General features: G+C 44.6%; 3 protein-coding genes across 6 annotated transcripts in view; 2 read left to right on the forward strand and 1 right to left on the reverse strand.

The window, feature by feature from the left end:
• GPBP1L1 (GC-rich promoter binding protein 1 like 1) overlaps positions 1 to 14,161 on the forward strand; it is a 59,573-nt gene extending 45,412 nt beyond the window's left edge. For all 3 annotated transcript variants that reach the window (XM_028123346.2, XM_028123345.2, XM_088022445.1), the window contains exons 7-12: positions 522 to 715; positions 7,687 to 7,827; positions 8,684 to 8,842; positions 9,632 to 9,756; positions 11,186 to 11,288; positions 12,186 to 14,161. In XM_028123346.2, the coding sequence (XP_027979147.1) occupies positions 522 to 715; positions 7,687 to 7,827; positions 8,684 to 8,842; positions 9,632 to 9,756; positions 11,186 to 11,288; positions 12,186 to 12,338 (875 nt within the window). In that variant the 3' untranslated portion in view covers positions 12,339 to 14,161. The remainder of the gene's footprint in view (positions 1 to 521; positions 716 to 7,686; positions 7,828 to 8,683; positions 8,843 to 9,631; positions 9,757 to 11,185; positions 11,289 to 12,185) is intronic.
• Positions 14,162 to 14,728: 567 nt separating this feature from the next.
• Positions 14,729 to 19,300, forward strand: CCDC17 (coiled-coil domain containing 17). The gene is given in 14 exon segments (XM_088022446.1): positions 14,729 to 15,499; positions 15,608 to 15,682; positions 15,786 to 16,008; positions 16,116 to 16,278; positions 16,498 to 16,581; positions 16,669 to 16,814; positions 17,035 to 17,151; positions 17,384 to 17,529; positions 17,636 to 17,733; positions 17,881 to 18,084; positions 18,238 to 18,478; positions 18,480 to 18,662; positions 18,869 to 18,950; positions 18,953 to 19,300. Coding segments are annotated over 14 exon segments (1,980 nt in total). The 5' UTR covers positions 14,729 to 15,355; the 3' UTR covers positions 19,027 to 19,300.
• Positions 19,301 to 20,924: 1,624 nt separating this feature from the next.
• NASP (nuclear autoantigenic sperm protein) overlaps positions 20,925 to 25,470 on the reverse strand; it is a 40,742-nt gene continuing 36,196 nt past the window's right edge. For both annotated transcript variants that reach the window (XM_028123343.2, XM_028123342.2), the window contains 9 exons: positions 24,922 to 25,001; positions 24,470 to 24,555; positions 24,280 to 24,353; positions 23,530 to 23,718; positions 23,244 to 23,410; positions 22,559 to 22,615; positions 22,392 to 22,469; positions 21,582 to 21,710; positions 20,925 to 21,113 (listed from right to left, as the gene is read on the reverse strand). In XM_028123343.2, the coding sequence (XP_027979144.1) occupies positions 21,033 to 21,113; positions 21,582 to 21,710; positions 22,392 to 22,469; positions 22,559 to 22,615; positions 23,244 to 23,410; positions 23,530 to 23,718; positions 24,280 to 24,353; positions 24,470 to 24,555; positions 24,922 to 25,001 (941 nt within the window). In that variant the 3' untranslated portion in view covers positions 20,925 to 21,032. The remainder of the gene's footprint in view (positions 21,114 to 21,581; positions 21,711 to 22,391; positions 22,470 to 22,558; positions 22,616 to 23,243; positions 23,411 to 23,529; positions 23,719 to 24,279; positions 24,354 to 24,469; positions 24,556 to 24,921; positions 25,002 to 25,470) is intronic.

A 25,470-nucleotide genomic window follows, 5' to 3' on the forward strand; every position in this document is an offset into this window, starting at 1 on the left:
AGTTAGGCATCTTATTGGGAAGGCTTTAATATATCTAAATACTGGTTTTGGATCTTGAATTATAGGATTAAAGGTGCTTGTTGTACCGTTTCCCCTTTGTTAATAGTGTAAGGCTTTGCTCCACTTTGCCTCATCAGAAGGTCCCAGGGTAGCCTCCTTTCCCCAGTTTCCACATCTCTCTCCACTCCCATGCTGACAGGAACTGCCATACTTGGATATATTCTTGATTGGTGTGTGCCTGAGTGATCACACCATATACTAGACAAGTTAGGCCCCTGAAGGACTACTAACATCTTTGGGCTTCCTGGTTGATTTATGAATTTAGCTTCATATGCAGCCTTTTTCCTATAATTCCCAAATAGTGTCATTTTTGAGAATATCTGTTAAATGCACACCAAGAAATGTTTGTTCCTCAGTTTCACCTGTCCGCTGTTTTTTGAAAATGAGGACTTCATATAAACTGTGCTACGTATTAACCAATGTTTGACATTCTTTTGTCTCTTCACTATTGTATTTCACAGAAAACCCACCTAGTGCCAAGCAACCCTCCAAAATGCTAGTCATCAAAAAAGTTTCCAAAGAAGATCCTTCTGCTGCCTTCTCTGCTGCATTCACCTCACCAGGATCTCACCATGCAAATGGGAACAAATCATCAACCCTGGTTCCAAGTGTCTATAAGAACCTGGTTCCTAAGCCTGTGCCACCTCCTTCCAAGGTATGATTTGGAATCAGCGTAAGAACCTTACATAGCAGAGGTTTGGGAATAAATCAGGAAAAAATTCAGTAAATTTATTTTTTCCCATTGAGTCATTCACCAGATACTCATTTAGTACCTAATATATGTATAGTATTTTACTCTGTCTCCAAACTCTCTACTTCTGCTAATTGGACTTTTAGTAGGCTTTCTCATACTCATTAGCTTCATCTCATAAACTTGCTTCTTCTGATTTGCTGTTTCCATTAATAGCATCAGCATCCATCTGATCACTTGGCTGATTATCTAGATTGGCTTCTTCTTTCCTCCTCCTCCTCATCACTCATTCCCCTGTACCAAGCAGTTATAAATTCCCTGTCACTTATTCCCTCTATGATGTCCTATGCCCTTGTCACCTCCCATGTACTATTGTAATGCACCCTTGTATTTCCTCATCTCTCTATATTCATCTTGCACAAGACTGCCAGAATGATCATCCTAAGACAATTTGAATGTATGACATCCTTTCCTCAATCACTTCAGCAGTCCCAAACCATCTATAGCAGGGTTTGGTAAATTTCTTCTATAAAAAGTCAGATAATAAATATTTTAGGCTTTGCTGGTCACCTATGACACTAGGTTTTTGTTACATTTACCTTTCTTTTCTTTCCTTTTCTTTCTTTCTTTTTTTCTTTCTTTCTTTCTTTTCTTTCTTCTTTCTTTCTGTTTTTTGTTTTACAATGCTTGAAAAATGTAAAAAGTGTATTACTAGCTCATGGGCCATATAGAAACAGGCCTCTGGCCCGTGAGTGTTCCTGACCAACCCTGATCTTACAGTACAGTGTCCGAACTTCTTAGCAGTGGCATGTATAATTCTTTATAGTTTAAGCCTAATCCATCTTTTATATTTTACTACCCCTTCTTTCTCTTACCTGGAAAATTATTCATCCTTCAAATTCACGTTGTCGTTTTGGGAATCCTCTTCTATCACACATATCTTAAGATCTCATTAATCTTTATATCTATGTTTGAATAGCACTCTTGTCTCTTATCACAATATCTATAACACTTAGTTACATTTATTTCCCCACTTGTAATCTCCTTAAGGGCAGCCTTCAGATCCTTTTCATATTCGTATCCCTAGCACCCTCACAAAAGCACCTAATAATTGCTTTAATAAATTCTAGCCACTGTACAGAAGTAATTAGAATTTACTTCGTGGGGCGCCTGGGTGGCTCAGTCATTAAGCATCTGCCTTCGGCTCAGGTTATGATCCCAGGGTGCTGGGATCGAGCCCCGCATCGGGCTCCCTGCTCTGCGGGAAGCCTGCTTCTCCCTCTCCCACTCCCCCTGCTTGTGTTCCTGCTCTCGCTATCTCTCTCTCTGTCAAATAAATAAAATCTTTTTTTATTATTTTTTTAATAAAATCTTTTTTTTAAATGTGTTTTTTTTTTTTTTACTTCATTATTGAGGAAAACCAGTGAGCATTTATTCATTTTCCTCTGTGCAAGCACTGTGTTTGGTGGTTCTGAGCAATACAGGTAAGTACATTAGTCATGACTATCCATGAGCTGAAAGTCTAATTGGAATAATAAGATATAACAACATGAAAGCTCATGTGATGTGTATGAAATAAAATAGTCACAGATGGCTAATAATAAATTCTAGACAGACTTAGAATAACTAAATGAATTAAACACTAGTGTTCAGTTCAGATTATGACCATCAAGGAAAATTTTGCTGAAAACTTGTCATTTGAACTGATCTTTGGAGGATGGTCCAGATTTGGGTAGGCAGAAAAAAGTCTGGAGAGTATTACACATCATTAAGAGAAGTGGTAGTTAAATACAAATTCTGAAACCAGAAAACACTGGCAATATTTGAGGGATGGTGAATGATCATTTTAATTACTCCTGGGAGCACTAGGGAAGTATCCAGACTAGGGGTCCTTATCCTATTGGTAACGAATGAAGCTTTCAGGGTAGATAAGATCTCTAAGGAAGAAGAGTGGAAGAGTAAAGAATGGGAAAATAAAACGTGGAGGAATATTTAATAATTTATAAATATTAGGAAAATACCGATATAGTCAGTAGGACTAAGAAACTGTAATTCAGACATCAAAAAAATAGTATACTATCACAAAAATCTGGGTTAGGTGAATTTAAGTTAGCAACTGGGGTTGTCAACACTTGGTACAGTTGCTGCTGACAAGTTGATGAAAATAAATGAAAAAAAGGGTTTTGACCTTAGCAGTTGTAAAGGTTTAGGTCACCTTTGAGTTGAGGTTTTAGGAGAGTAGTGTAGGGATGAAACAAGATTTCAGGGGATTCTGGAATTATGTGGGTGGAAGTGGAGGTAGTGGCAATTTTGAGACTTGATAGTGAAAGGAAATAGAACATAGGTGGTGGTAAAGTTAAGTGAAAGGATGGAGAAAATCTGTAGGAAGAAGCCCTTGTAATATACTTGAAAGAGGTCATTAAAGAATCGTGACCTAAGGAAGAAATGAGTAGGAATAAAACTGATAAGTGGAATTTTCTTTGAAAGGGTTTAGGATACTTGTTTGTCTGATGTAGAAGGGAAAGAATGTGAATTTAAGTCAAGAGAGCAACTACTATCTAGGAAACAGTATAGCATGGAAATTAACAGCAGGGCTTTGGAGTAGTGTCCACTTTGCACCTCTTTTGTGATACAACCGTGGACAAGTTTCTTAAGTTCTCAGTTTTATCATCTATAAAATGGAATAGTAGTACCTATCTTTTAAGGTTTTTGTGAGATGTAAATGAGATTTTATGAGGTATTTAAAACTGGCATATAGTAAGTGCTAATAAATTACAGAGATTATTATCAACACACTTTGTTCTATTCCTTAAGAAGTTTTATAAGTGTACTTCATTTGAAATGTCTGTAAGCATTCTGTTAAACCATAGAGAGTATAAAAATGAGTTAAAACAGTATGTCCTCAGACACCTAAGAAAGCTTTTGAGAGTGAAGAAGTGGCAAGTACAGAAGTCAGGACACAGAGCTTAAGATTAGTTTAGCTCTGTTGTGTAGGACTATCCTAGTCGAGGATGGAATGAAAATAGGAAAACTAAGGTAAAGGCTGTGAATGTCCTTGCAGAAGGTAATGAAGCCTGAACAGGGATGATGAAAGTGGGCAGAGAACGGAGGTGGTGAAGGCACACAGTGGGAAGGAAACAGGACACCGCACATTCTTCTCTGGGAAACAGATAACTATGGAGCCATTCACTGGAGTTAAGAGAGAAAGATCAGTTTTCAGGAAAAGTTGATGAGAGTGGTTCTGCACGTGTGAAATGTGAGGTATCAGAGGAAGGAAGAGGTGAGATGACTGGGATTTATCCAGTCATTTTCTTTAGGCATTCAACGGTTATTACAAGTGAGTATCACTAGAGGTACAAAATAAATCTTAAAGAGTTTGTTATCTAGTAGAGGGACAGATAGAAAAAATAAATGTTCTCCTATGCATGTAGAGGGGGGTCCTCAGACTCTTTTTATAGATAAGGTCATATTTGAACTGGGTTTTGAAGTGGAAAAGGAAAGACTGGCCATGTGTTGACATCCTCCTATGTTCCAAGACCTTCATTAGGCCTTTTACATGTATTCTATAACATTTACTCCTCTAATCCTAGGACGGCAAGAAATTATGTAATATAAGGTTCCATAACTAATAAAGTGATGGAGTCAGGACTCTTAAACCAGGTTTGTCTGACTTCAGTCCAGAGCTCTTTCTGGTGCTTCAAACTGCCTCCTATCCTGAAGGATTAAAAAGGAGGGAGGAAGTTGAGAATTCAGGTCAGACTATAATTTTCAGCAAATTATTTAGTTTTGCTAAACTTACATAAAAATTAATTGGAGCTAATTATATCTGTCACATAATTGTGGTAAAAGAATGAAATTAAAGTTTTTTGTTTTTTTTTTTTGAAATTAAAGTTTTAAAAATACTTGGAATATAATAGTGGCACATCTTAAGTAGTCAGTAAATAGTAGTTTAGAAACAGTAGGAGGGGCGCCTGGGTGGCTGTTGGTTGAGCATCTGCCTTTGGCTCAGGTCGCGATCTCAGGGTCCTGCGATCGAGTCCCACATCGGGATCCCTGCTGAGTGGGGAATCTGCTCCCTCTCCCTCTGTCCTTTCTCCACATGTGTTCTCCTTCCTGCTCTCTCTCAAATAAGTAAATGAGAAGATCTAAAAAATAAATAAATAGAAACAGTAGTTCAAGGCGCCTGGCTGGCTCAGTCCATGGTGCATGTGACTCTTGATCTTGGAGTTGTAAGTTCCAGCCACATGGCATAGGGATTACTTAAAAACAAACAAAAAAACCAGTAGGAGTTTGTTAGGGAGCAAGTAGATGGGGCTTTCCAGGCAGAGGAACCATTGTTACCAGAAAAAAAAAAAGGAAAAACATGCCATGTTTGGGAAAAGACAAATGATTAAGTATGGCTGGTAATTGGGAATTGGTGGGGGGGAAGTATTAGTTAAGCCAGTCCAGTCATGGAGGTCTCTCTTTTTTTTTAAGATTTTATTTAAGAGAGAGCAGTGGGAGTGAGAGAGCACAAGCAGGGGGAGCAGCAGAGAGGGAGAGAGAAGCAGGCTCCTCACTAAGCAGGGACGCAGGGACCCTGGGAACATGACCTGAGCCAAAGGCAGACGTTTAACCAACTGAGCCACCCAGGCGCCCCCATTCATGGAGGTCTTTATAAAAACTCAGAGGTTAGAGGTAGAGATACAGTTTTACATATTTTCTACATGGTTTCAACAATTTAAATGATTAAGCAGTTATAAAATAATTGGTTTTTCTGATGAAGTTAACGGAGAAACAGATAGATTATAACAGAAGAACACTGAGGCTAGAGCTCTGAAGAATACCTGCATCCACTGAAGGGAATCCAGAAAGGAAAAGAGGACAAGTTCGAAAAGATGGGTAATAGCAATCTCTCATTCTCCAAAAACAGATTTTTTTTTAAGAATTTATTTATTTCAGAGAGAAAGAGAGCATGAGAAGGGGGGAGGGGGAGGGAAAAGCAGACTCCCTGCTGAACAGGGAGCCCGATGCTAGACTCAATCCCAGGATCCTGGGATCATGACCTGAGCCGAAGGCAGATGCTCGACCAACTGAGCCACCCAGGCGCCCAGATTTTTTTTTTTAATTAAGAGCTGGCCTTGGAATATAATACAACGACAAGATTTTTGGTTATTTATTGAAAATAGGGATAGAGATGAGTATTACAGAGAATTGATAGTAATAATGAGCAAGTATAAGACAGCAGATACTGACTTAAGCAGAAAAGTTAGGCAATAAGAGGATGATGGTATAAAGGAAAATAAATGTTTGGGTTTTTTTCCCTAGCTTCAGTAAGGTAGCTTAGCATGTTTGTAGATAAAGGGGAAGAACTTATTAGAACAAAGGAAGAAATAAATTCTGAAAGGAAAGAGAATGAATAGAGTTACTGAAAACTTGAGTAACTGAAAATTAAGATTAAATTGGAATAAAGTTGGGCAAAGATACAGGTATCCTGTTGCATGTAACACTGTCTGGTAAACTTTCCATACTACTATGGCAAAAACTCAAGTGTTGGAGTGTCCTGAGGTGCCAGTGTTAAAGACAAAGCATCTGATAAACCGTCTACAGCTCTGCGGAAGCTGCTGGGGAACTGTCATCTTTGATAATGAGCCTTACATAAGCAGCCATCTTTAGGTTTGCATCAGTGCAAGAAAAAAAATTAATCTCCATTCCAGTTGGGTCGTTGTCTCTTATCTGCTTGCATCTTCTTTTTGGAGGCATTGCAAAAAACAATACTACATATTACTTGAGTAACCTTAGACAAATTGTGTAACTTTCTTAACCTTAGTGTCATTTTTTTGTAAAAAGTTGACATAGTTATACCTGACCGGGTTAAGAATGAAAACAGTATGACAGCCATCTGATAGATACCCAGTCATATTAATTTCCTTCTTAAAGCCTGCCTCTTTAATACCAACAAAGAAATTCTTTTCACTCAGATCTTTCCTTTTTCCTGGCAGTCTCTCAGTTCTGATTGTTTCATTCTGGGAAAATGGACATTTTTCACTTGCTTCAGCCTCACTCCATTGATGTGCTGTTTTCCTGTTTTCCTCAGGTAGTGTGATTGACTCAAAAAGAGTCGGGTGTGCCTGGGTGGCACAGTCAGTTAAGCATCCAACTTTTGGTTTCTCCTCAGGTTGTGATCTCGGGGTCATGGGATCAAGCTCTGCATCGGGCTCCACACTGAGTGCGGAGTCGGCTTGAGATTCTCTCTCCCTTTCCTTTTGCCCCTCCCACTTCTGTGTGTGCTCACTCTCTCAGTCTCTCTCTCTCAAATAAACAAATCTTTAAAAAAAAAAAATATTCTAGTTGCACTACAGTGCCCAATCATAATTGGGATCAGGGCCAGAGTGACAGAATGGGCCTAGACCCCACAAGGCCAAGCAAAGAAGGGACCAAACCAGAATTGTCTAGCCATTTACATTGCCCACACTGGCCTAGAAGTAGCTTCCTGTCATTGAAGTTCTTGGAAAATAACCTTTTTTTTTTTTTTTAAGAATCAAGATTACATCAGAGGTTAACAAACGTGCCATAAAAAGGGAACACTTTAGGGTCAAGTTTGGGAAATGCCACCTCTCAAATTCACATGTATAGTTAAATGCTTTGGGAAATAGCATAGTAAAGAAACCTGTTGAAGTTTATTCATCTCCACATCTCCCACACTTACTAAACTAGAGCTCTCTTTTTTGAGAATACCATTAATATCCCATGGTACTTCTCATTTCCATCTGCTTTTTTCCTTCAAGTGCCTAACCTCAGAAAGAGGTATGCATACCTCCCAAACATGTTAAGATGGGTAAGCTCTAGGAACTCATGTTCCCACATAACATTTTATTCTTGCTTTATGTGATCTTCCAGGCTGAGCTTCTGTCTCCATACTTGTTCTGACTGATTTGTTTTTTCTTCCCATGTAGCCCAGTGCATGGAAAGCTAACAGAATGGAACACAAATCAGGATCCCTTTCCTCTAGCCGGGAATCTGCTTTTACCAGTCCAATCTCTGTTACCAAACCAGTAGTACTGGCTGGTGGCGCAGTTTTAAGCTCTCCTAAAGAGGTGAGTGAAGATAAGGCCAAGCAGCCTTTTCTAAAATTGCTATTTCCCATTTACTTATACTGAGATACATGGTGTGACATGTAAAGCTCTAATTCCATTTCCTTTGTAGCTGTGTTTAGCTTAGAGTCATTTCTTTTTTTTTTTTTTTAAGATTTTATTTATTTATTTGACAGAGAGATAGCTAGAGCAGGAACACAAGCAGGGGGAGTGGAAGAGGGAGAAGCAGGCCCCGCCAAGCAGGGAGCCCAATGTGGGGCTTGATCCCAGGACCCTGGGATCATGACCTGAGGCAGACGCTTAACAACTGACCCACCCAGGTGCCTGCTCAGAGTCATTTCTTTACTGGTAATTCGCATTTGCATCCAAAGATGGGCAGTAGCTGAGTGGAGTAGTTGCTCAGTAGTAGACTGGGGTCAGCCTGTGTTAGACTGGCATAAAAGATCAAAGAGGTGCTGTATAAGCCATACAGTCTGAACTGCAAAAACCCTGGAAAGCTGTGGGTTGCCTGGGTGGCTTAGTTGGTTGAGCATCTAACTTCAGCTCAGGTCGTGATGCCAGGGTCCTGGGATCAAGCCCCAGTCGGGCTCCCTGCTCATCGGGGAGCCTGTTTCTTCCTCTCTGTTCCTCCTCCCTGCTCGTTCTCTCTCTCTGTGAAATAAATAAAATCTTAAAAAAAAAAAACAAAACCTGCAAAGCTGAAGTCTGTTTATTTTAATGAAAAGGATAGTTTACTTTAGGTAAAAGAGTGATAATTAGGCTACCAGATTCTGGAAATCAGTACCATGTAGAAGTGACCCAGAGAATCCCAGTTCTTGCATCTGCTGTCAGGAGCAACCTATTTGTGGTATTTGCCCAGAGTCCTTCCAGCACTACTCCTCCAATAGAGATCAGCTCCTCTCGCCTGACCAAGCTGACCCGCCGAACTACCGACAGGAAGAGTGAGTTCTTGAAGACTCTAAAGGACGACCGGAATGGAGACTTCTCAGAGAACAGAGACTGTGACAAGCTGGAGGATGTAAGAGCATAAGGCTTTTCTGGGGCAACATAGGGGTTTTCCTGTGTTGTGTATGTCCTTTTTTAAGTCTTTAATGGGTCAGTGCTGTAAAAAATTGGTAAATTATAGAAGCTTTCATCAGTTAGGATTACATTTAATTGCAATATAAGAAAATCTGACAAATAGAACCACAAAACAAAGAGGGGTGTTTTTTTTGTATCCCACAACAGGAAGGTTAGAGGTTGCAGGCTAAGCAGGTAAGCTCATTGGGATTATCAGGAAACTTACAACTTTTGGTCACCTTGGACTGGGGTAGTTACGGACCTCTATTACTTCCCATCCGTATTCTGGTTAGGGAAAGGACAGGGAGCCAAAAACCTGAAAGGGGATAATGTCCCTTTTAATAATGCTTTCTTAAAAGCCACACCCTGCAATTTCCAGGAGTACAACATTGGCCAACTATCAAATGGCAACTCCTAGCTGCAAGGGACTCTAGAAAGGTGAACTTTTTAAAGGCTGAGCACAATAGTTTTTTTAGTCCAAATTGTTAAGCCTAGAGCATTGAAGCTGCGTCAGTATCTAGTAGCATCTCCCACCATTGACATAACCTAAAGTTAAGATCCTGACCAGTTGGTATACTTGAGAAATCTTAGTAAGGTGAACAAGTCCTCATTTTTAAATGGGGAAAACCTGTGGGCTGAAGTTGTTTTCTGGAAAGCACATTTCCTTGGTTCTGACTCCTTAATCTTGTAGATTGTGTATCTTGCCACAAAGGGTCATTGAACCAAGTGTGTCCTTCCCTTCTTTCAGTTGGAGGACAACAGCACCCCTGAACCAAAGGAAAATGGAGAGGAGGGCTGTCATCAGAACGGCCTTAGTCTCCCTATAGAGGAGGAAGGGGAGGTCCTCTCACACTCCCTGGAAGCAGAGCACAGGTGAGTGCAGATCAGATCACAGGGCATGCTGTGTATGGCCTATAAGGAGCTTGAACATCCTTAAGACATCCCAGATGGAGTCTGGCCTACAGAGAGAAGTGTTCATGGGCCATAACTTGTTCTCTCTTTATGCCCCAGCTTGGCCTCTTGCCCACTGGACATTCCTTTACAGATTTGCCAACTTTTTCACAACTTTCCTCTGTAAGGCTTTCATTTAGTTTAGTTTCAGACTAGGTTTATAACTCCATTTGCAGAGGGGAACCTATTTTCTAGGACCGTTTCTTGGACCCTCCTAGCCCAAGTGAGCCTTTATAAGACCCCTTTAAAAGGCCTTGGGAGGCCATGCCTCCCCACAGGTGGAGCTTGTTCTTTAAATGAGGGCCTTGAACATAGAGCAGCCAGCTGTTTGGGGCACCTGGATGGCAGATGGGGCCTGCCATGTGTGGCAGTACCTTCCTAAAATGAAGTTCCTGTCCTGAAGAACTTTAGAAGTCAGCAAAAGATCACAAGAGTATGAAGGAGACCATGGTGCCATGAAATTGAAGGAGAACTTAGGTACATGTGGAGATGTGCTGATCTGCTTACTAGAGACAAAAGTGAGATTTTTTTTTTTAAAGATTTATTTCTTTGAGAGAGAAAGAGAGTGGGGGGAGGAGCAGAGGGAGAGGGAGAGAATCTCAAGCAGACTCCCCACTGAGCGTGGAGCCCCGTCATTTGCACAACCCTGAGATCATGACCTGAGCCAAAATCAAGAGTCGGCCGCCCAACCATCTAAGCCACCCAGGCACCCCAAAAGTGAGATTTCAGGGTGCCTGGGTAGCTCAGTTGAGCGTCTGCCTTCAGCTCAGGTTATGATCTCAGGGTCCTGGGATTGAGCCCCGCATCGGGCTCCCTGCTCCGTGGGAAGCCTGCAGCTCCCCTTGCTTGTGCTTTCTCTCTGTCAAATGAATAAATAAAGTCTTTTTTCTAAGAGATTTCTTCTTCTGTTTTGTCAGAGAGGGCCCTTGCACTTTGGCTCTTATGCAGTCTTATTTTCTGCTGCTTCTCTCTCCTCTCTGTAGCTCTTATACTCTAGAAAGAGCAACTGTGGAGATCCCTCATTTAATTCAGACACCTAAGTAGCCATAATTAAAGCTTATCCCACTGGGGAGGGGCACTTGGGGGTCCTGGAATTGGGCCTGTGTCGGGCTCCATGCTCAGCAGGGTGTCTGCCTGATTCTCTCCCTCCCCTCCTCCCGCTCATGTGTGCATGCATTCTCTTTCTCTCTCAAATAAATAAATTAAAAAAAAAAATCCCACTAGGGAGAAAAGAAAAATCCCAAGTGGGGTACTGTTGCCCCTGGGCAAGTAAGTTTTCTCTGGAAAGTTGTGGGCTTTGCACTTATGCTTAAAGATGTCGTATTTTCTTTGCCTGACCTCCCTCTACCAGGTTATTGAAAGCAATGGGATGGCAGGAATATCCTGAAAATGATGAGAATTGCCTCCCCCTCACAGAGGATGAGCTCAGAGAGTTCCACATGAAGACGGAGCAGGTATGCCATAAACCTTCCCTGGAGATCTGTTAATGACTAGGAGAGAAAGGAACAGGGCAGTGATTGCCCTTAGAGAGCCTGTTTTGTGTGAGAGAAGGGACCTTGGAAAAGAAAATAGAAAGTAAGTTGCCATAGTAGAAATACAGAAGAGCAAATCAGTGCCTAGGCAACAGGGCTCTCCAGTAGTGGGTACAAAAACTGGGTCAGTAGTTAGCAGATTCCAGAAAGTAGTATGTTCTTTCATCCTGGCAGCTCTACCCCCTTATAGAACCACAAGGCTGTGTTCCAGGGTTATGGGCTGAGCCCTGGGCCTCTAGGGAAGCAGGCTTATTCCCACAGCCTCCAGCCCTGTGGTTTCCCTCTGATACTCTGGCCTGAGCCAAGAAACTACCTCTGAATTTATCCAACAAGTGGTTCAATGCTTCCTCTGAGTGAAACGCTGCCAGATCCTGAGATTTATAGCAATGAACAAGGTAAATGGAGTCTACAAACTTCATGGAGCTTATATTCTGGTGGTATTTATATTTTACTTAACACTTATTTTTATTTATGGTATTTATATTTAAAGCACAAACTAAGTCCTATAAAGAGAAATTACAGCTGACATAAAGACTCTGCTATTCAGAACTATTCTCTCAATCGTTGTCATCACCTGAGAACTTGTAGAAATAAAGAATCTGAAACCCTGCCTACTGAATCAGAATCTGCATTTTTAAAAAAGATCCGTAGATGATTGATTTGCACATTAAAGTTTGAAAAGCACAGCTATAAGAAATCTTGGATCTCTTAGAAGGGCCCCCTCTACATTCTGCCTAGAATTGAATACCTGCCTTTTCCAGGTCCCACTGCCAGTGTAGTCTTTGACGGTTTTCTTTTTTCTTTTCCTGCTAACCATAGCTGAGAAGAAATGGCTTTGGGAAGAATGGCTTTTTGCAGAGCCGCGGTTCCAGCCTGTTCTCCCCTTGGAGAAGCACTTGTAAAGCGGAGTTTGAGGACTCAGACACGGAAACCAGTAGCAGTGAAACATCAGATGACGATGCCTGGAAGTAGGCGTATAAATGCTCACAGATCTGACCCAGTAAACTCAGCTTGTGTGTTTAGGGAGTCTACAAAAGAAATCGTTCTTTTCCTTTCTTCTGTTGTTGAATCCTTCATGCACAAGGGAAAATAATCATATCCCAAAGAGAGAGCAGTTGGTTTGTTTAGCTTTTATTGTTGTTCCTCCCTGTTATCTGCTTAATAGAAGTTTGTGTGATGGGAAAGATTTTTTAAATACACACACACACAGACACAGTATCTATGGGGTGACACACGGGTGGGAGCTGCCCGTGCAGAGAGGGGAGGCTGGTCAGCCCAGCCCTTGGGGCGCTCACCCCCGTGCTCAAGCAATCATTGTCAATGACAAAGTGACTATTGAAGTTATAATTGTATTAAATTAATGCTAATAATCTGGATATTTTATTTTATTTTTGGCTGCTCGGGTAACGTTAGCCCATAACCAAGCATACATGGTTTTCTTCTTTCTTTTTTTTTTTTTTTCCTTTTTTGGGTACAGCTGTAAAATATTTGGATATAGGAAATGTGTTATTCTTGCAGCCTTGATATTCAGGGTGGATTGTAAAATATAAATTTTTGTGAGATTTCAAAGATTAAGATTATTTTGATAACATTATTTACAGATTTAAAAGAATGTGGTTATCACAAGTCTGTTGAGGGGGAAAACTACTGCATAAAATAACTAACTTGGAATAAATATTTTGCATCAGTTTCGATCGTCTTGTGTAAGAAGTATATTTCCTTTAAAACTAGATGAGTGGATTCTTTGAGGGATATACTTTTAGAAGTCTTAGGGAAATCTGAATTAGACATAGCTGTTTCTCCTTTTAGCAGATACTTTTTTGATGCAGAAAAACTTGTGCAATAAATTATCAGTAATAAAATCAAAAACCCAAGTTTCCTTCCTGAAACTGATTTTCACTTGCCTGGGTATTTACCAGTGTGCATGTTTTAAGGAAGGTTCTGTGCCTCAGTTTTCCTGCTAAAGAGGAACATGGGAAAGGGTTTGAGCCAGTGCTGTGACCCGTGGAGGGTGACCAGTGGTGACCAGTGACCAGTGGGGGAGGCAGTTTTTCATTCAGCATACACTTCCCCAGCTCTCCCTGTATGCCAGGCATTTTGCAAGGCTCAGGGGGTGCAGGGAATGCCCAGCCCAGTAGAGAAGAGAATAAACAATTATATTACAAAAATGAAGCCTTTGGGCCAAAATCTGATGGACAAGTAGAAGTTAAAGTAAGCACACACTGACACTGACACTCTTTGGCCATCCCTACAGTACACGCTCCCTGGTGGACAGAGGTCCAGGATCATTAATGGGAGACAACCAGCAGGGTAACAGCCCTGATTGCATGTTAGAAAGGTAACCAACTTGTAGTGTCTCCAAAAGGGATAGAGGCTAGAGGCAGAGAGACCAGCATGACATTTGCTAGATTCTGTAAGGCTAGGAAGGCAGAGACCCTATGTGCCACACTCTGTATTACATAGTCTCTCCTGCTGGTGTTATAAGCAGTCCATGTAGAAATGGTGGTTGGGGTAGAGCAGTAAGAACTATCATATTTTTGAATATATCTTTTAAAATATTATGTACTAATAAGAAAACTTGCCGGGTGCCTGGGTGGCTCAGTCCATTAAGCTTTTGGCTCTTGATTTCTGCTCAGGTCGTGATCTCAGGGTTGTGGGATCGAGCCCCAGTCGGGCTCCTTGCTCAGCAAGGAGTCTGCTGCTCTCTCTCCCTCCCCTCTCCCTCTGCCCCTACCCCCGCTTGTGTTCTAATAAATAAATTAAAAGAAAACTTGCCAGGTATGATACTCCATTAATTGTTGGTCCTGATTTCAGTATTAAAATGGGGGGGGAGTACATCTTAGAATCCGTGAAATACTATAAAATGAATATAGTTGCAAAAGTATTAAACTGGAAGTGAGAAGTTGTCTGAGAGAGAGATATCCTGCCAGTGGGGTGTTGAGCTTTGCCACTTACTAGCTTTCACAAAACAAATTTCTTAAAAATGTGCCCTTTTTCTTGCTTGGAATTAAGCTGGCTGAGATCACATGCTTTGAAACACTTGTAACCTGTTGCTGGTCACACCTTGGCCTTACATGGTGAGGGAGTTGCTACCGTTAAGTCCCTGTCTTGTTTAGAAAAGGGAGTTTGTTGAGAAACATGGGGCTAACTCAGAGCTCCTGATGGATACGTATATTTGGGGAGGTGGCAGAGATCTGATCAGCACAAAAGTCTCCTGGTCAGACATGAATGAAGGGGTACCTTTCTATATTTGATTCCCTCATCTGATAGATTATGTTCTCCCAGAACTTTAATTCCTTGGGCTGTGCTAATTATCATCCCTCTCTAGCCAAACAAAACAAACCCCCCCCCCCCCCAAGGAAATCGGGACTAGGGAAAAACTGCTAGCCTTGGTGTGACTTGGTAATACAAAAGCTGTGGTTGCTTCCCGAGGGGCAGAGTGCAAGGGAAAGCTTTTCAGCCTAGGGGAAAAAAGATTCCTGGCAGAAAGCCCAAAAGGGCAGACTGCTTCCTCTCCCAGGTGTTTCCTAGAACGGAGAACACTACCTTGGGTAACTTGGGCAAAACAAGAATGAACAAGATGATACTTCCCTGCCAGAGACTGTTCAATGACCAGTGATGGGGACTATGCGACAGGGGCCCAGCTAGTCTAGGAGGCAGCCATTTGTCCCCCTTTACATAATGTAAGGCAGAGAAACCAAGATGTAGTGTGAAAAGGGACTTGCCCACGCTTATGGATTGAGGTGGAGCAGACGTTATGACACTTTCTCAAGCCAGGGGCTCCTCCCAGAGGTGACCAGCCTTTCCCCACCCATGCTCCAGGCCTGCCTGGACCTGTAGTTGCTCCCCAGGGAGCTAAGTCTCCTCCCCAAACAAACTTAATCTTGTAAACTCAGTAAACCTGGCCTTTCCGCTCTGCCTCTGGCTTTGTTTCATCCTCCTTTCCCTTCCCCTGCTCTCTGTCCTGTCTCTTGCAGGTCCTGGCTGGCATGTCAGGAAAGGGGTCCGCTCCCATGGCCTACTCTGGGGAGCCAGGGCTCCTGTTCTGTGGGTCCTGTGACATGGTTTTCCGCTCCTGGGAGCTGTTGGCCACCCACACTCAGCGCTTCTGCATTGGCCGTCCGACCCGAGAGGTAACACCTGGAGCCCACTTCTCAAAAGGGCCGCCTCTGTGGCCACATGGGTGGGTTTTCAAGCAACTCTGACCCTCAGGATATTTCATCCCCACACCCTGTCGCCAGGTGGTGCCACAAGAACACCAGGGCCTCCCAGAGCAGGCGGCCAGCAAATTGGCTACTAAGAAGCTAACAGAAGAGGTACTCCGGGCTTTCCCCACCCGCTCCAAATTTAGCAACCTCCCTAGGCCTACAGGTCACGCAGATCATGGGTCAAGGAGGTCACGGAGTCCGCTATCTCCAGGTGCAGCGACTGCGGCTGTACCTACAGGAAATGCGACCCTGGATAACAGAGGTCTCCAGGGGATTAGAAGGGCCCCGGAGCCAAACTGAGGTGCAGACTCAGGGCCCCACCCCCGAAGCTGCTGGAAGCCCTGGCGAGCGGCTTCGGGCGCTGCAGGGGACTCACGCAAAGCGGGTGGCGGAGACGGAGTCACAGAGCCGGGCCCTGGAGCGACGCAGCGAGGGTGAGGGAAATGGACCGGGGGGGGGGGAGTTACGAGCCCTCCCCGCCCCTCTCCCTTTGGCTTTGAGTTTGTCGGACTCTTTGCGACTCGGTACCTTAACGCCTCAGAATTGAGCCAACGCCTCCAAGGTTTGGCCCAGACCCGGGGCGGGATATCACGCCTTTTCGGTCTGGAGCGGGAGCTTCGAGAACTCCGGGCAGAAGCCGGGCGAACGCGGGGAGCTCTAGAAGTGCTAGGTGCGCACGTTCAGCAGCTACAGCCGGAGCCTGGGTGAGACCCGGGGTATTCAGAGCGCGGCAGAGCGGGTCTGGGGGCCGGTCCCGGTCTGGGGGCGGAGCCGCGGCGGGAGCCTCCGGAGGGCGGGGCCCGGGAAGCGTAGGCGCCCGCGCAGCTGGAAGGCCGCACGTGTTCGGTCGGGAAGGGGCGGGGCTTCCGGAGGCCGGGCCTCTGGATCCGCAACTTCTCCGCGCGGCTGTCCCCCGGCCCCAGGACCCGGCTCAACGCCTTGCGAGAGGCAGAACTCTGTTGTCCGGTGCTACAGGCCAACCCAGGGACTCTGGCTGCCGAGATCGGGTGAGGCCCGGGGCCCGGGGCGGCATGGGCGAAGCGCTAATCAGTCCTGGAAAGACGCTACCTTCTTGTCCCCTGTTCCCTCCCTAGGGCCCTGCGTGAGGCCTACGTTCGAGGCGGGGGCCGGAACCCCGGCCTTCTGGGCCAGATATGTCAGTTGCAGGTGGAGGCATCAGCGCTGGAGCTGCGGCGGCTGCGGACCTGCAGAGGTGAACAGGACGGCCTCGGAAGCGGTGGTCTTAATCCTGGGAGGAGAAAAGGGCGGTTGAGGGGGCCGTCTTTGGCAGTGGGGACCACCTGAAGGTGGAAAACTTGGGTGGTCTTTGTGGCAATGGCTAGAATGTTACCTGGCAAGTTCAGCCTTGTCCAGAGAGACCTAAAGCTGGAGAGCTGCTCAGGATTGCACCATCTGGTTACCAGAGGCCAGAGGTGACGGGTGGGACTTTCTCATCGCAGGAAGACGGGCAGGTGCCGCACTGGGGGAGCTTCTAGTGGTGGAAGCCGAAAACCGGCGCCTGGAGGCAGAAATCCTGGCCTTGCAGATGCAGAGGGGCGCAGGCCCTGCGTCCTGGGGTTAGCGAGCACCCTCGTCCCACACCACTTAGCTCTCCCCAGCAGGCTGAGCCCAAGGAAGGGGTTGGAGGGTGGGGAGTGAGGCGTGTGTTTGTGGCCCTGCCCGTTCCTGCCCTCGCGCATCTTCAGGTGTCCGTGCGTGTGAGTTCGGCTCTCCGGGAAAGGGTATCTCGGCCCTGTTACTTGCTGCGTCCTGCTCAGAGATGCCCTACTCTTAACTCTCTGCTCCCAGGGCCTAGCGAGCCTCGACCCGTGGTGAATCCCCCCCGACGCCTGGGGAGGAGGGAAGATCCCCCGCGCCTCCCGCCGCCGGTGGCTCCCCCGCTGCCGCCCCATCCACACTCTACAGGCATCCTATTGAGTGGCACAGAAAAGGCCGTGAGGACCCAGGGGTTGGGGCCGGGGCAGCTCTGTTTTGTGTAGCTGGGGAAGCATGGGCGCCGAGGAGGCTCTCCGCAGGAGTCCACTCTTCCCCCACCCACAGCTGCAGGTTCCTGGCACCCTGACCAGGAACCCTGGCCTGGATCCATACTTTCTCCTGCCGGCTCCTGACGTTCTGGGCCCTGCACCCTATGACCCTGGGTGAGGCCTGCTCCCCCTGTGACTTGGTCATCCCTTCTGATTAAGGAGAGAGACCCACTAGGAAGAGCTAGGATTGGGGAACTGACAGGGTGAGGAGAAGGGATGGGGGGCGATGTATAGGTGTCCCCTGAGACCTGTGTTCTTCAGGGCTGGGCTGGTCATTTTCTATGACTTCCTTCGGGGCCTTGAGGCTTCTTGGATTTGGGTGCAACTCACGACTGGCCTGACACGAGATGGACAGGACACAGGAGGGGCCACAGCATTGCCCCCAGCCCTTTGCTTGCCCCCACCTCCAGCTCCTGGGCCCACAGGCAACTGTGCCATCCTTGCCAGCAGGCAGCCCGTACCCAGGTCAGTAGGTGGAGATTGACTTGGATGCCTTTTGTCACAATTGAGGCTTTTCCCTCATTCTGCTGTTTTCCCATCTGTATACAGGGCCCCTGGCTCCCAGAGCTGTCCAGGGAAAAACAGTTCTGGCTTCTGACATAGTTTCGGTTGTTCTAGGCTGCCACCTTCACCATCAGCAGCCCTGGTCTGTGAGCTACAGGCCTGGCAGGGGCTGGCATGGGCTAGGGAACCACAGCCAAAGGCTTGGGCCTCACTGGTGCTATTTGACCAGGATCAAAGGGTGCGAAGTGGCCGTTGGCGTCTTCCACTTCGGGCCCTTCCTCTGGACCCCAGCCTTACCCCTGGACAGTTGAATGGGATTCCCCAGGTGAGTGTGGACAGGGACTGGATCTCCTCCCCTCCAGGTACAGATGCAGTACCATTTCAACTCTCTGCAGGTAGGTGAGGTTGAGCTCTTTCTGCGACTGGTTAATGCAAGAGATGAAGCTGTCCAGACACTGGCCGAGATCAACCCAGCAAATGCCCAGGAGTACCAGTACCCACCTCCACTGAGGGACCACCTAAAGCTAGGGATACTGCAGGTGTGATTGGTGTGGTTAATTGCTAGCATTTGTTTACCTGCGTGTTCCAAGTAGTTTCTGTGAATTAACTCCTTTCTCATACATCGTTACAAAGTAATTATGTAAACAGATAAGGAAATCAGCTGCACAATAAGGTTTACTTGGTTTACATTAGGTAGTCAAGATACAAACCTCTTGCTAAAGATACACTTGTTCCTGTTCCACAGATACCCAGGTCACCTGCACTGGAAGCAAGCTCGCTTGCCCCAAAAGCTGGCTTTGTTGACCCTCCTCCTCCTGCAGAAGAGCCCCCTCAGCAGCAGAGTCAAGGATAGATGGTTTGGGCCCTCATCACAGCTTTGACCCACCCCCTCTGGCTTTCTGAATCTAGGAGAATGTGGTCATGAGTACCTTAACAGGCTCAGACCTAGGACTTAGATGAGGCTTGTTGCCAGACCTGCAGCTTTACTACTACACGTTCTCAAGAGGATCTAGAAGCAAATAGCAGATACAAGCTCAAAATAGGTCCAATCACAGCTTTACCACCTTCCACAAATACTTGGCCTTTATCAGTTTTCTTCTTGTAAAACAGATGTGAGGATTAAATGGATGTCAGGTATTGTCAGTATTGCCTGGAATATAAATTCTTTGAAAGATAAGCAGGGGGCACTCTAATTTGTTAAAGGAACTTCATAAACTTACCTTTTTTTTGCGCTAAAGCCCATCTTGTTGCCACACTTCGTTCAGGACATCCTCCGGGAAGCCTTCCAGGCTATAAAGGTCCCCGTGAACTAGGAGCTCCTCCCATACCTTATACACTTAGAAATCTGGCTAAAATTTGATATTGAGCCTATCCCCAGAACCCAGTGCCATCCAAAGTTCAAAGGCCTAAAATCCTCAGGACTTGGAACATGCAGTACAAGGGCATCTTCAAGAAGTTCAAAGCCAAAGATTTCTACAGCCATGAGTTACCATAACCAGCCCAGAAAAATTCCATTTTCTCTATTTAGGAAATAAAACATAAACTGGAAAACTGCCTGACATTCAATAGTCAAATGGCAGGTTCTGACCTACTGTCTGTCTAGTGCAGCAAAGTAACCCTATGGGTGGTCAGAATTACTAACTCCCTTTAGGTAATGTAGGGCAGGCACGGTTTGGAATTCAGATCAATAGTAACTGGTATTTAACAGGTTCTTAAACTAAGGGTCAGGGCTGAGGCAGCTCAGGCAGGGAGGGTCTCCCACTAGCCTTGCACCCTGAACATCCCCAGTGGGATGGCTTTAATATCAGTATCCTGAGCACCCTTTGACTGGACTGGTGGGCCAGTTTCTACCTTTCAACCCCACATCCCACACTGAAATGCTTCAGGTAGTTTGGGATCCCACTGGAAGATTTTTTTTTTTAAGATTTTATTTAAGAGAGAGAACATGAGAGGGGAGAAGGTCAGAGGGAGAAGCAGACTCCCCCCCAAGCAGGGAGCCCGATGAGGGACTCGATCCCGGGACTCCAGGATCATGACCTGAGCTGAAGGCAGTCGCTTAACCCACTGAGCCACCCAGGCGCCCTGGGAGATCTTTAAACACAAGTCCAGACCAGGAGCATTTTTTAGCATCTTTATTTGAGAGGTCAAAACTGCAGATGGGTAACAATTTAGATTCAAGTTATAAGATATATTCCAGCCTTTCTGTACAGAAAACAAAACTCCACCAGCCAGCCTCCCCACAAATTCCTCCAACCACATCCCACGTGTCCAGTCCCTCAAGCCACTTTCAAACCAGAAAGCTCAATTCTCTACAGTTAGCAGACCAGTTTTCCTCAAGGATCACTTTCCCCCACCCCTCCCCCTCACAAGTTTTCTTCAGTTCTTTTTCCAGGACAGAATTATTGACCCCAATTGGAGACTAGATGGGTAACAGTTATCACTCAAGGCCTGGCTCAGGTGGTTATCAGTTCACAAAGTCCACCAAACAGTATCAGCACCAAAGAGCAAGATCTTTACCAAGTCTTGTTTTTGTAGCCCCCATCATGGGGACAGCACCACTGAAGGTTTGTATTTAAAATGGAAAAGATATAGCACCATTAGAAAACAAAGAGCCTGGCTATGCTTGATTTGATTGCCTCCACATTAGACCGACAGGAACTTGGATGGGAACTTCCAACAGAGATCAGTACAGAAAGGGGCAGGGGGAGTGAGTACCTTTGACAACTATATCAAACCCAGAGTGCTCCAAGGCACAGATTCAGCCAGTATATTTAAGAAAAAAAATCATCAAAGCCTCAACCTTTGCTTACAATCTTTATTGAAGTTATACAAAAAGAGGCCCCCCAAAGTGAAAAAATACATTATATACAAAAACACTTTCCCTCAGGAGGAAGGCTCTGCGCCCTCTCTTAACATGCAGTGCTTTCAACTGTGGCTCCGGCCTCCACTGTCCCCTCCACTGCTGCCCGGCTTTCAGCCTGATTCTCAGCCTGGAAGATAAATAGGGAGCCTGCGCATAAATGACCCTAGTTTAAGCCGTTCTGTCTTTACACAACTGAGTAGGCATTAGAGAAAGTGAACAGGTCTCCTAAAGCCTGCTTTGCTCCCTACACTACTAATAGCCCATTTCCTAAAGTCTCTCTAATAGGGCTGACGGAGCCAAGGTTCATACGGTACTTGGAAAGGGAGCAAGCAGAAATCACTCAATGGTCTTGCCAATTAAGTGCCTTCTCAAACATTCTTTAGAGTGGGACCTGTGCTGTGTGTATAGTTGCCATTCGTCAATGAGACATCCTACATTCCATAACCAGTTTCCTGCACACTGTTTCTATGAGGGTTGCATACAAGTAATCCGAACAGGCTCAAGGTGAGGAACATGCACTTAGGAGGACTAGTTTCCCCAGGGCCTGAGAACAAGGGGAAATAAGGCAAGAGTCCAAGCCCTCTTAACTGCCCACCTCCTCCTCCATGTTTTCTGAAACTTCATTTCCACTGGAGACGGCATCCCCACTGCCTCCATTCACCTCTAGCTCTTGTTTCGCTTTCTTTGCATCATCTTTTCGGGGACTCTCTTCCTCTGGTTTCCTCTGAAGACAGAATTGGGAACGCTTCACAAATGTGCTGAATGTTTTTAAAAGTACTGCAAAAGTTTTTAAAAACCCCTTCATTCCTCTCCTCCCCCACTGCTGCCACCCCATGGTGCAGAGATCCTGAACACCAGTATCCACGGCTCTCAGGGTCTCTCCCATGGCCACAGGAAGCAGACGCCAACCTGTGCTCAGTACAATCAATTGGTCAGCCACAACATACCAATCCAGCCTCTCTAGGGGGAGGGTGGGGTGAGGGTGAGTAGTAGATCTGAATAGTAACCAAACCCCAAGTTTATAAATCAGGACACAAAGCAATCAGTCTCCCACAAGAGGAAAAAAACGACTGTAATTGTAGGCAGAAGATGGACTCCTAAGAGTTTCGGCAGGTCTGCTGCTGAATGACTACTGTCAAAGAAAACCCGCCAGCTTTGCAAGCTGAGCCGATTATTCTCAGCTGCTTTCCTGATAGTCCTGGGCCAAAAGTGGCCTGGAAAACTGTTAGAAGACATAGTCAAGTGAAAACTACCTTCATTCAAATCCTCACCAACTTTGCAAAATGAATGTCTTATTGCACCAAATATTAAGGAATGTATTCCTGGTGTATCATTTGAAGCAAAAAACAAAACAAAAAGCAAACTGGAAAGAAAACAGAAAAGAAATGACCACATGTAGATTTACCTTCTTTCTGACAAGGTGGGAGATATCACTCACACAATTTGATGAGGAAGCACCATCCGTTGATTTTCTACTGGCAACCTGACAAAAAGGACTCTGTTAGCAATGTACAACTAGACAGGACACAAAAAAGCCTAATATTAAGTGACAAAAATCACCTGAATACTCACCATGGAGACTGAAGTGCCTCCTCCACTAGGAGTGAAACCTGAAGTAGAGCTCTCCACCTGTGCGAGAGTTGACAGACCCAAGTGGGTCCCAGGAGAGAACCCACCAGGTCACCCACACACCTACAACAGGTACCTACCATCCAAACTAAGACCTCAAATACTAGTGGGCCTCCATATACTAGCAATTATCATTCCACCCCCCTCTACCTGCACTCACCACCCCCAAACCAGGAGCTTTAGGCACAGGGTAAATATTAAATTAACCCATCCATATCATCACCTGTGGCACTATCTATACAGAGGAGTTCTCAGAGATGGAAGTAATAGCTTACATTTATTAAGCAAATACTATTTGTACTGTCAGAAGTATTTTAACATACAGATACTATTATCCCCATTTTACAGATGAGTCAACTAAGGCAAATAAATGTTAAGTAACCTGTCCATAGTCACACATAGTAAGTAGCAGATATATAACCTTAACCCAGTCTGGCTCCAGAGCATATTCTCTTAAGCATTATACTACTTAATAGGAATAACTAGATAAATTCTCATATTCCTTCTGACCACCAACTCCCTGGAAACCGTATCACGGTTCCTAGGCAAATAGAACACTAATACCATGATGTCTTCCAACAACATCAACCATGCCATTATCCAAACTTCAAAAGGAAACCAAACCAACCAGAGTGGCTTTCAGAGCCAATTCAGCTACATTCCCACTACGCTGGGAGTCCTTTGCATCTTCTATCTTCTCTCTAATTTCAGGTAGCAGTTCCTTCAGCTCCTCAATTTCTTTCTCATATTCAGTAGATGATCCTTCAGCCTCCTTCAACTGCTCACTTAGTACAGCTACAAAGAACAGGCTGAAGTGATCAGTAATAGTTACCACCAAAGGATCCATTTTTTTTTCATATTGTCGATTACCAGATCCAGTCAAGCTTATCGTCAAATAGCTGATGCTCACTCACCCATTCTCTTCTCAATGACTTCAATAGATTTGCTGAACTGTGCCACTGCCTCATCATACTGAGAGTTATACCCATAGGCCAAGCCCAGCTGGTAATGGGTCTCTGCAAGGAGACGATCATGGGCTTCCAGGTACTGCTCTTGCAGGTTTAGGCAAGCCTGGAACTCCTCCACAGCTTGGACATAATTCTCTAATGAAAAAAGAATAGCAAGCAAATGGACAGCATTTAATATATAATACTTCCAAATTGTAGACCATTCTACAGGAATGCTCTCCTGTTTTAAATTACATTTCTTTGTAGCATCTCCAGGACACTGAACTATTATTAAAAAAAAAAATATCTAACTGGGGAGGGGGAAAAAAAACCCTACTGAAGAACTTCAGAAGAGATGGTTCACTATTCTAGGAACTATAGGAACCCAAACCAACTGTCCTTTTAAAGCCAATTGCCAGGGGTGCCTAGGTGGCTGGCTCAGTCAGTTAAGCATCTGCCTTCCACTCAGGTCATGATCTCAGGGTCCTGGTATGGAGCCCCACATCAGACTCCTTGCTCGGCAGGGAGCCTGTGTCTCCCTCTCCCTCTGCCCCTCCCCCTACTTGTGCTCTCTCTAAGAAATAAAATCTAAAAAAAAAAAAAAAAAGCCAATTGCCCACAACTTATGATCAATCAAGCTGAATTTTAAGGAATTAGAGGAAAAACTGGGCGGGGGGGGGCACATTAAAGGAAAGAGTAAAATGGAAAATGTATTACCAGATTCAACACTAACTTCTCCAAGTTTAAGATGGGCCTGTGCAGCATAAAGCTGAGCTTCTTTTGTTTCTTGCCTGAAAGAAGGAAAAGATTATCAGAAACCTTAATAGCATTTGTCCAAACCTAACTGATATTCTACTTCCAAGCTCCAAACTCCCAACCTAAGCCTAGAAACACTGAAAAGTATTACCTTTTAAAAATGATCTTTGCTAAATCCAGCATATCCCAGGCAAGTTCTAGATTCCCGATCTCCTCCTCTTCATTTTCTTGAAGAGACTAAAAAGTATATCCAAATCATTGGTATTAGGCAGAAGTATAAGACAGGAATCTTATCACAAATCTAAATGCGTAATACAGCTTAAAAAATAACATGGTATGATTCAAAATTTGGACTTTCTCCCTAAAACCTACAGAATGGGTCCCTATAATCCTTCTATCCGAAGTCATCACCTATGTCAGTGATATCTAACAGTGACGTGTTGGGTCCCATCAGAACATCCTCGGATTAAACGGATCTGTGTATTCCAGGCATGAACAAAGAGTCCCCAATCCCGAACCAAGAAATGACTATGATAATCACACCTACCCTAGTAAGCTACAGTCCTACAATAAGAAGATGATACTGAACAAATAATAATTTACCTTGTTTTCAAGAAGTGATTCATTTGGTGTTTCTTCAGCCTTGTCATTTTCTTTATCCTCCTCTTCTGAGCCTTCAGTTTCTGTAAGCAAAAATTCCTCAGTATTGAGAATACTAAGGATATCTTCCTTCTAAGTACTCAAGAGATTCCAATAAATGCCTGTCAACCTATATTCTGAGTAGAACAGGCCAGATGCTAAGTCAGTTAATATTTGAACTGAATATAAATATAAAGCCAGTGATTACAGTCTAATTCAAGTGTAACCTAGATTTAGATTGTATAATCTTACAGTGTGTGGTTTACACCTTCAGTGATCAGAAGGCTGTACGTTTCTCTTCTAAAAGTCAATTTGGATCATTCAGATCAGGACAGATTAGCTACTGTATTCTTATTGTAGAAGCTCCCATATACTTAGCCAGAAGCAGTTGAAGAACTCAGCCAGTGTTCCTGGTGTCTTTAAGCAGCCATTTGTTATATAACACTAACATGCTGAGAAAGTACAAAAAGTTAAATTACCCCAGTCCATTCAGAGCAAGAATGCTCAAGAGAC

Source organism: Eumetopias jubatus, unplaced genomic scaffold, assembly GCF_037043125.1.
Source record: "Eumetopias jubatus isolate StellerSeaLion01/CBP00866 unplaced genomic scaffold, mEumJub1_p1.0 scaffold_4, whole genome shotgun sequence".
Lineage (NCBI taxonomy): Eukaryota > Metazoa > Chordata > Mammalia > Carnivora > Otariidae > Eumetopias > Eumetopias jubatus.